The following is a 9,850-nucleotide window of genomic DNA, read 5'->3' as shown; positions in this document are numbered from 1 at the left end:
CAGAGGCAGCGCCCCCCAGAGGCAGCGCCCCCCAGAGGCAGCGCCCCCCAGAGGCAGCGCCCCGCTCCGGGCGCGGGTCGGCGGCAGCAGGATGACCGAGGAACTGCCAGGAGCACAGGGGGGCAGGGGAGCGGGAGGAAGGAAAGGCGAGGCGTGGGATGGACAAGATTTATTGGTTGTCAGAACATTTGGCATGGGATAAGGTCATATCCCCGCAGCCAGAGCAGAGACACGGGGCCGGACGCCTCTTCAGCATGAAGGGCACAAGGAGCTGCCGCCAAGAGCCTGGGGGCTGCTGGCTGCGCGGGGCTCCACCGGTCACTGTACAGCTGGAGACAGGAGGCCGGCGTGTGCCAGAGCCTCTCACAAAACATCTTTGCAATGACACTGCCCAGGCCCGGGCCTTTCATAGGAGTCAGCGCAGCCTCTCTGCTCCTGCTGGGAAGGGGAGGACGCAAGACAAAGAATAAATACAACCTCCAAAGGCTTCCCCGACCCTGCACCTGCTGGCTGGGTGGCAGAGCCAAGCAGCCTGGTATTTACAGGAGTACATCTCTCCGGCAGAACGCAGCGAGTGAGAGCTGTCCAGCTGGGCTCTAACGCTGACTTGTTCGCATCCTGATCTCCTCCACGAGGCTCTCCCTGCGGACGTTGACCTACGCAGAAAGCAGAAGGCTCTATCAATACAACACAAGCAGCTGGTTGCGTGGTCCCAGAGGAATGGCCCACACCGTAATTCACAGCCTTCATCTGATGAAACTGTGCCGTGTTGCCAGTCCCTCTATGGGGATCAAGCAGGCAGCAGCACACACAGCTGAACTCAGCCCCGTGAGAATAGGCACTGTAAGTAACCCTCCTGCCCAGTGACCAAGCACAACGCTCTTCCAATCTTGCCAAAACTGAAGCCAGCACACCAATTGCCACTGGTCCCCTTCTTCTTCCACCAGAGCACCTCCAGGCCCCTCAGTGACAGTCCCATACCCTGGAGGGAACATGGAAGCAGCCATACAGCAATGCTGACCCTCCCTTACTGCAGGCCCCTGACCTGAGGAATACTGAGGAGTTCAAGGAGGCCACATGACAGGACACTCTCCAGCATCAACAACAAGGAGACATCAGGGAGAAATCAGAGTTGCTCAGCTACAGGAAAACGCATGCAGCAAGGAACTGGGACTTCTCTAACAGCCCAGGTCCCTGGAGAGACTTTAAATGGTCTGGTGAGGAAGACAATATACGAAATCCTGAGAACCTGTTACAGGAGGCTGCTGGTGAACTGATGCCAGAGCATGTGCTGCACGGCAAGTCATGAAGGACTGAGGGGACTCACCTCCCCCAGTGTCCAAATGGCACACACATAAGACCCCTGCCATGAGTCCAGAGGTCTCACCTCAAGCGCGCCAGCTGTGGCTCACATCCCTTTTCCTCCCCACCCTTTCTGTGTAAGCAGCTCTGCCTATTTTTGGAGGCTTGTCTAATTCCAGAAACACTCCTTTTACCTCTCCTCTGGGTACCAAACAAAGTATGGTTCTGCAACAGCCACCCTGCTGTACACAACCTGACCCAGTGGCTAAACAGGGCACGGAGGGCAGGTCTGAGCTGGGATGGAAGATGAGCAGCCCTCACTCCCTCCAAGTCACCGTGAGCCTCACCTCCTCCCTGGTTGCCACGACTCGCAGCTTGACAACTCCATCCTTGAGCTCCTGCTCTCCCACAATGGCAACAAGGGGGATGCCCGTGTCCTCGCAGTACTGCAGCTGATTCAGGAGCTTGGGGTTCTTCTTGTACAGAACTTCTGCCTGGAAGGGAACCAGAGCACCAAGGCTGCTCTCAGCACTGGCCTGTTTCTCTGTACCCCCATCGTCCCACCCAGAGCATTCCAGGCCAGTCTAACTGCTGTCTGGTGAGCGGGAGATATGCATGGACTGGCTAACATAGAAGGCAGGGTGCAGGGCACTGCAGCTAGAAAGTAATGCAACACATCTCAGAGGAGCGTGGAAAACACTGCTCCTCCTGGAAAAGCACCAGGTTGTCAGCTCTAGTGTGTGTCAGACCAGGACTGACACCTGTGGTGTTCCCGAGGCTCAGAAGCCCTGTGGAGCACCCATTCTCCTCTGCTGGGCATCACGGCAGACTGCCTGCAGCAGGAGCAGGGCACTGACACAGGCCGCTTTTTGGACAAGGAAAATACAGCCCAGGCTCCACCCCTCCTTGCAAGGCTCTGCAACGCTGTGTTTTCTGTTGGAAGCAGCATGACATACAGCGGCTATTCAGCAGAGGCTGAAGTGCTGCCTGCTTTGGCAATCCATCCTGAGCAAAGCCAGAACAGCCTCTGAAACAGTATAGGGCCAAGCAAGTTGTATCACCCAGCAGCCCCCGGAGAGCATCTCATCTAGGACAGAAAGAGGCAGGCTCCATTCAGGAAGGCAGACTGCTGCCCACCCTCTCCCTATGACTCCTCCTTCCCAGAGCAAAGCCAGATGTGGTCCGTTCCTGGCATAAGAAAGAAGAGAGCAGCTCAGGCAGCTCCTGACTTGGCCAGCACCTGGTTATACCTTGATTCCAGCATCCCACAGCTCAGAGATGAGCTTCAGCCGCTCTTCAAGGAGTTTCTTTTGGGCAGAGGCCACGAGCACTTGTGTCTCTGTTGTCCTGATCTTCTCTTCAGAGGCCTAGAAAGGGGACAAGACTCAAAAGACTCTATGGACATACAGACATATCCCAGGCTCTAAGAACAGCATAAACTCTGGACAGTCAGACAATGCCCAGAAACCCATCCTAGAATCTCATCATCTGCAGTTATTCCATGTTCTGGGGCTTATCTTAGCCTTCCTCCTGTGCTTGCAGGTGTGCATAGGCTGGAGAACACGCTGAGAATGAGTGATTTCACTGCCAACTTCTGCCTAGAGATTGTCCCTCCACACCCAAGGGCCTGCAGCCTCTGGGAGACCTGCTTGGAGTGGCTGAGGAGCACCAAGCCCTGTGGGAGTTGCCCTGAGCTAGCTGCTTGTTCTACAACCGGACTGGGAACTACAGGTTAGGCTAACAGCAGCAAACTGAGATGCTCCAGCACTGTCAGTCTCAGTTGGGTCTGGCTGCCAAGAGTTCTCCCCACAACAGTGCTCTGCAGGAGGGAAATGCGTGGCATTGTTTTGGGATCCTACCAAGACCTCTGCAACATCCACTGAATAGGACTGAGAACAAACTGCTAGAGCAGCTCTGAGGAGGAGGGAAGAGGAAAACTGTACTTCAGACACTGACAAAGGCACCATACTCTCTACCATGGGAGATCCAGCCCCTATCTGGTCTTTGCAGTGCTCTCAACAGGACGAGTACCACGTGCAAGGCTGTCTACCCCTGAGCCTCGCAGAGCAGCGCTGGCTTGCCATGAAGGTGGTGTGGTCACATGGATGCCTAGGGCAGGGGCAACACCAAGGCATCTGATCAAGGCACCTTGTACAGCTGGAGATCACAGTGCTCCCTCCAGGTGGAGCTGTAGTGGGGACTGTAGAAAAGAGGTCACATCTGAAGCCAGAGAAAACAGGAGACTGAACTGGTTGATTCCTGCTGTAGAACACAGCATATGCCTGGCTAGGTTCTCTATCAAAGGCCCCAGTAAGAGTCACTTTGGCATTTGCTGGACTGGAATACATGGGGAGAATGTAAACACTGTGCTTAGCTCAGTAACAGCGCACTCACCTCCAGTCTCTGCTCGAGGATGGAGAAGATACGCTCAATGCCAATGCTGACCCCCACACATGGCACCTTCCGTCCCTTGGGATCAAACATTCCCACCAGACCATCGTAGCGACCACCTCCGGCCACGCTCCCAACGCTAACTGACTCCTCTCCATGGTCGTTGTCCTGCTGTAGCAGGACAGCCTCATATATCACTCCTGTGTAGTAGTCCAGGCCTCGTGCCAGGCTCAAATCAAAAGAGATCTGCAGGATGCAAGAGAAACACCTTCAGTGGCCATGGTCAGGGGCCCAGGGCTGCCCAGCCAGGAGAGCAGCACTCTCTCCTGCCTCTGCTCCTCCTCACCTTCCCCGTGATGCCAAACAGTGTCAGGTACTCAAACAGCAGCTTCATGTCCATCAGCCCCTCCTTGGCCAGCTTGTTCTGGGACAGTTTTGGGTCCTGGAGAAGCTGCTCAATCAGGTCCATGCCACCTGCGGGGACAAGTTGTGCCTCAGGTCAGTCAGTGAGGCAGCACCTGCAATGACGTGCCCAGGCTGCCACGTGTGCTGCTTTGTGCCCCTCTGTCCCTGACCAGGGTATGCCTGCCCCAGCCTGCCTGGCACAGAGGAGAGCAGGTGCACTCATAGGGAGCGCAACAGAACAGGGAGGAGGGCAAGGGCTGGATCCCACCGTGCTCACCATGAAGCTGGACGTACTCCCCAATGCGATCCGCAGCCTCAGGTGAGAGCCCCTTCTCTCCGACCATCTCGCTCCTCACCTCCTCCCATGGCATCTGTGAGGGATGAGAAGAACATCAGCCACTGCCTCAGGGATATGGCCTCCCCTGAGGAAGGTCTCTGACAGTACTGCCCCATACAGGCGAACAAACACCTGCCCTCAGCACATCTCTATACTGCAGAACTCCATCAAGCATTGGGGTGGTTAAAAGGTTCATGAGTGAAGCAGCGGATTAAATGCCCTCAGGGCATGGTCATAACTCCATCTCTTGCACTTCTGAATGGTCTTTTTGTATCCTAATCCTGCAGTCACCAAAGCTGCCCAAAAGCTTGAAAGCCCCAGAACTTACTGCACTGAGCAATCTGCTTTTCCTATGACTGCATGTGGGCTGCTAGGATGCTGCACAGTCCAGGCCAGCCTTGGAACCCTGCTCCTAGGAAAACAACCTTGCACTGATGACAGCAACAGATGGGTGTGAAGACATGCTCTAAGGAGGCACACAATGCAGCACATACCAAACTGACCATCCTTCCCCAGCCCAGGAGGCAGGAAAGCACTGCTGGTAATTCTTTCCTGGCTTGTATTTCTGGTCTCTTACACCTTCTCACTCCAAATGCTTTCCTCTGCCTCCCGCTGAGCACTGAAACCTTGTCCACACATGTCCTCCTCACTCCCCCTTGCTGCATCTCTGATGTCCCTGTCTCCCCCAGGTCCCAAACCAGCCAGAGGTGTGAGCTGCGTAGTGATGTCCTGATCATGCTGAAACCTCATGGCCAGCAACGTGCAGCTGCAGCACGCTCCGTGCTCTCAGCCAGAATGCCAGACATCACATTGCCAATTGAGAACAGCACTGGCTTCCATGCAGCATTCATGAATAGGTCACAGCTGTGACCTCGCTAAGAGCCCACAGGACAGAGACTCACAGAATGCCCAGCAGGTGCAGCCTAAAGCTCCAGGCCGTACCTTATCGAGTTTGTCGACGCTGGAGCAGATCGTTCGGAACTTGCAGTCTGGGACACCACAAACTGCAAACATCCCATCAAGGATGCGCCGATCATTGACCTGGGAGACAAGGAGAAAGCCAATTGCCATGAGCTCAAGCAGATGCTTCAGATGAGTCCAGTTCTTCTTCTCTCTAGTTCTAAGCACAGAAGAATGAAATTAGCATCCATCCTACCTCCATGGGAAACTTGTGCCCCAGAAACTCTGGCGTTCTGATGTGCAGGTTATCTCCCAGGGCAAATCCATGGTGAAATAAAGGCAGCTCTATGCATTTTCAAAACCTTCTGCCCACATACCTTTCTAAATGCTCAAGAAACCACAGTTGGAAGGGGATAAAATTTCATTGTGGATTAAGAGCTGGCAGAGGAAAAGTGAGAAAATGAACACTGCAAGAACGTGGTGAGTCAGCAAAGAGGAGCAAGGGATGCTACAAGAATCACACCACAGTCTACTTGAAATCACCCTAGAGGGAGGCTGCCAGCATCTTCTGCTGTTTACAGTTTCTGGGTAATTTCTATCTCTCCCCATTCCTGGGGAGCTAAGCTGCCTTTTCCCCAGGAGCAGGCCAGCAAGCTCAGGCTGTCAGGCCTAGGGAAAGCCATCACATTCTCCTCCTGGAGCCGCTGGCACTGAGCAAGAAGGAAGAGCAGTACTGCTACAGTGACCACCAGGCACCCACCAAGCTGCTCTCTACAGGAGGAAAGAAAATAAGATGAAAAAGCTTGTGGGTCCAGACAAAGACAGGAAGATCATTCGCCAGTTACTATCAAGGGCAAAGCAGTCTCAGTTGATTAATTTGTTGCCAATTAAAAATTGAGTAGGAAAATGAAAAAGAACAAAACAGCTAACCTTCCCCCCACCACTCCTTCCCAGGTTCAACTTTACTCTCTACTTTTCTGTCTCCTCCGCACATCCCCACAAGCACTGCATGTGGATGGAGAATGGGGGCTGCAGTCAGCCCACAACACTCAGTCTCTGCTGCTCCCTCACCCTCGTGCTGCTCCCTGACCCGGCGTGGGCTCTGCGCACAGCACGCAGCCCTTCCCAAACTGATCCCTCCACGTCTCCCTGTTGCAGCGTGGGGTCCACCACAGGCTGCAGAGATACAACCTGCTTCTCCACGGGCTGCATGGGAAGCTCTGCTCTGGCATGCGCTTGGCTTGGGCCAGCGATGGGTCCCTTTAGGAGCTGGCTAGAATTGTCTCTGTCCAACACAAGGACAGCTCCTGATCTCTTCTTGCAGCACTTGTGCTACCAAACCTTGCCATGTAAATCCAACACAGGGACCTACAAATCACCTCATACGTGGATTTGTAAAAATAGCTCAGGAACAGACCACGGACTTAGGAGATTAATTTGCTATGTTCCCTGCACTGCCAGTACAATAACAAAGGGACATCTGATACGTTAAAACCTTGCTATGAGATTTTCTTTTTTCCTTTTTCCCTTTTGATAGTACAACTCAATTCCATGGTTTAATTATGTTCTGTAAGAGAAGGTAATTGAGACCAAGGGCTTAGCTGAATTCAACATTCCACGGGTAGTGAGAGCATGCACAGTTAAATTAGACAGAAACAAAGACTGCTCAGGAGGATGTAACCCTCCAGCATCAGTATCAACCACAAAATCCCCCACAGAAGACATGGATCCAGCTGCACTAGATCCAGAGAGGCAGTTTCTAAGCACAGCACTTCAGCTCATCTCTGACTGGTCCCTGGGCAGGTAACTGAGCACAGGGCAGGGCTGGTAGTTCAGGGTGCAGCACCCAGCCCACGCTGCTCTTTCCCTGCATAGCACAGCAACAACGTGGCTCTGTGGCCCTCTCAGAGACCCCACTGACCTCCTGCACATCAGGCCCTCCAACCCACTGTTCTCCTACAGCCTTCCCATTCTGGCTGAGCTCCACATCCAGCATCATTTACTGCCATACCAAGGTAAGAGGTCTTTCGAAGACACGGCAAGCTCAGCCTAATGCTCAGTAGAGCACTACTCTTCCTCTGGAAGAGGCCTCAGTGCTGGGAAGGAGTTGGTGGAAGGCAGGAGTTTGCTAATGACATAGTGCACACAGGAGATGTCCCTCCTAAAGGGACAGAGATAGCTGTGACAAAAGCAGGAACCCTGGGCCAGAGACCGTATTTTATTGCAGGCAGTGAATGCAACAGTCAGCTTTTTTCTTGACTGCTGGTTGTTTTGCAGGGGACCATGGCTGATGCTACAGAGAACTCTTACTAACTATGGCCTCAGGAAACCTCCTCGCATTCCCACCTAAAGGGGATCCTGCAATGAAGCACAGCCTTTCAGCATACACACCACAAGAAGGCAGAGAGGGAGGATGACAAGGGCTCTGGATCTGGCCTCAGTGGGCAGGTGTCGTTGTGTAAAACCACAGGAACAATCACTGCTTCCCACTGCAGCCCAAAGAAACCCACCTGAGGATCCAGACCCAGTCTCACCTTAATGAGAAAGTCCCCAAGCTGCAGGTCACTCAGGATCTCATGCATTATCTTCAGGCACTCAGCATCTGGAATCATTGGGTCGAACTGCCCAGCGATGTCAAAATCCTGAGGCACAAGAAAAGGCAGAGAGCATTTCAGCACGGCTGGCATGGCTGCGGCCACAGCTTTGATTCTGCTGTTATAAGCAGTTTGTTTGCAAAAGGCAACAGAAACGGTGGAAAAACAACAACAACAGACAGACAGATCATCAAGAGCAAATAAATAGAACAAAGGAATCAGAAAGGAGAGATTTCAATCCTCAAAATGTTCTCTTTCTTTTTCCTTCTAAAGGAGCAAGCAAATTAAGGCACGCAGTGGGAATAAGACAGAAGTGATTGCAATTGATGCAAAACCAAAGTTTCAACTGCAAAGACAGAAAAAGAAAGTAAAAACTCTGACTGGCCTCCACCACGGATTACCAGAAGAACTAGTATGTACAGCTATGGCTTACCAGCAAGATGTCTCAATGGGCTGGTACCCCGTGATAGGAAAACAAAGAGAGCACCAAAATTCAGAGAAGAAAAACACAGAAGCAAAAGGAAACCTTCTGTTCAACTCCAATTTACAATTCCCCACATGCAAATTTTTCTATCAGATTTTGAGTAAAAGAACAACTAGGAACATGGGAGTGAATGGTGAGTAAATTTCAATACAGTTTCACCAAGCTTCCAAAATAATAAAACTGGGGCAACAAGAAAGAAAGAGATGTGATTGCATCAGTCAGCCCTCTGATAGCTGAGCATGAGGAAGAATGATGCAATCCCCGTGGAAGCTGGGCATGGCATTGGAAAAAAAAAAAAAACAAACCATAAATATCCAAGGGCTGATCAATCACACTTAAGAAAAGATTTACAAAACAGCAACTAGGTACAGTGAGTAACACGAAGCAAAGCGCCTCCAGGGAGAGCAGGTAACAGCCTGACCCACCTGGCCTAGGAAGGGAAGACTGCCCTAAATGTTTCCAAAATGCTCACTGGGGAAAGGGAAGGAACAAGTATCGAGGGATAACCATTTAAATGGGATACCACCATTCAAAGAACTGCATTGGCACATGGAAAAGTAAACTGTCAGACACAGGTTTTGCCTGGATATGAGAAGACTTTCCAGCTAGACTACGAATGAGACCTTGGAAAGGTTCTTCAAATGAGACAGCAAGGAAAGATCCCAAGTTGTCTGAAAATGTGAATTCATCAAGGTCGGAAGCTGGACGGTATCAACCAGAATTGTATGATGAAACAGAAACATTCTCAATTAAATTAACTTGTGGCACAAAGCCCTTGAAACGGTGTTAGCACAGTGGAACAAATCCATTCCTCAGGGCTACCACACTTGTCTGGGAAAGTCACAAAGGAAATCGCTTTCTTTGTTCTGTAACTTGGCCTCTGGGTTTTTCCCTTAGTTTGAAATAAAATGGACCAAGCGTGGGATAGAAGCAATGCGTGCTGCGGCTGAGTCGCTCATCTGGTTCATGCATCTTGCTCTCACACTCAGCTGTTCAGCTCTTGCCAGATATGAGACCCCAAGGAAATTCTTCCCCCCAGCAAAGCTGGCAAGCACTGTGGGATGGAGCAAGGAGCTGCTGCCCTCCACAGTGCAAACCACAACCCGTACCTGGGGGTTACAACAGCTCAGACCCCTGACACGGCAGTGCCCTGTGTTACAACCAACGTTCTGTTTGTCCCACTCTGGAGCTGATTTTCAAACCCAAAAGGGAACTTGATGGAGAAGAGCTTCCCAGAGCTGCAGGGAAGGTGGCTACAGGATAACAGCCATGGGTCCTACGTCCCCACAACCATTGCCCAGCCTACAGCCAGGCTGAGCAGCTGGCCACACTCACACACTGATAGAACTCCCTGTAGCGGCCCCTGGTCATGGCCGGGTTGTCCCGTCTGTACACCTTGGCGATGTGGTAGCGCTTGATGTTGGTGATTTTGTTCAT

General features: G+C 52.1%; 1 protein-coding gene across 4 annotated transcripts in view; it reads right to left on the bottom strand.

Annotated features, from left to right (window-relative positions):
- Nucleotides 155-9,850, bottom strand: part of LOC110405209 (histidine--tRNA ligase, cytoplasmic) — a 19,725-nt gene continuing 10,029 nt past the window's right edge. Inside the window, exons 6-15 of one of the 4 annotated variants that reach the window (XR_002442725.1) lie at nt 9,749-9,808; nt 7,870-7,977; nt 5,378-5,476; nt 4,376-4,469; nt 4,040-4,167; nt 3,697-3,939; nt 2,553-2,669; nt 1,650-1,796; nt 544-656; nt 155-438 (exon numbers count right to left, since the gene is read on the bottom strand). Coding sequence is in view for 3 of the 4 variants with exons in the window: in XM_021410307.1 (XP_021265982.1) it covers nt 597-656; nt 1,650-1,796; nt 2,553-2,669; nt 3,697-3,939; nt 4,040-4,167; nt 4,376-4,469; nt 5,378-5,476; nt 7,870-7,977; nt 9,749-9,808 (1,056 nt within the window). In the remaining variant the exon portion in view is untranslated. Of the gene's footprint in view, nt 657-1,649; nt 1,797-2,552; nt 2,670-3,696; nt 3,940-4,039; nt 4,168-4,375; nt 4,470-5,377; nt 5,477-7,869; nt 7,978-9,748; nt 9,809-9,850 lie in introns of all 4 variants that reach the window. The other 3 variants (XM_021410307.1, XM_021410309.1, XM_021410308.1) reach the window with 3 other exon arrangements.

The sequence above is a fragment of the Numida meleagris genome, chromosome 12 (assembly GCF_002078875.1).
Source record: "Numida meleagris isolate 19003 breed g44 Domestic line chromosome 12, NumMel1.0, whole genome shotgun sequence".
NCBI lineage: Eukaryota > Metazoa > Chordata > Aves > Galliformes > Numididae > Numida > Numida meleagris.
Note: the sequence above shows the minus strand (reverse complement) of the source record. Positions and strands in the feature narration are given on the sequence as shown.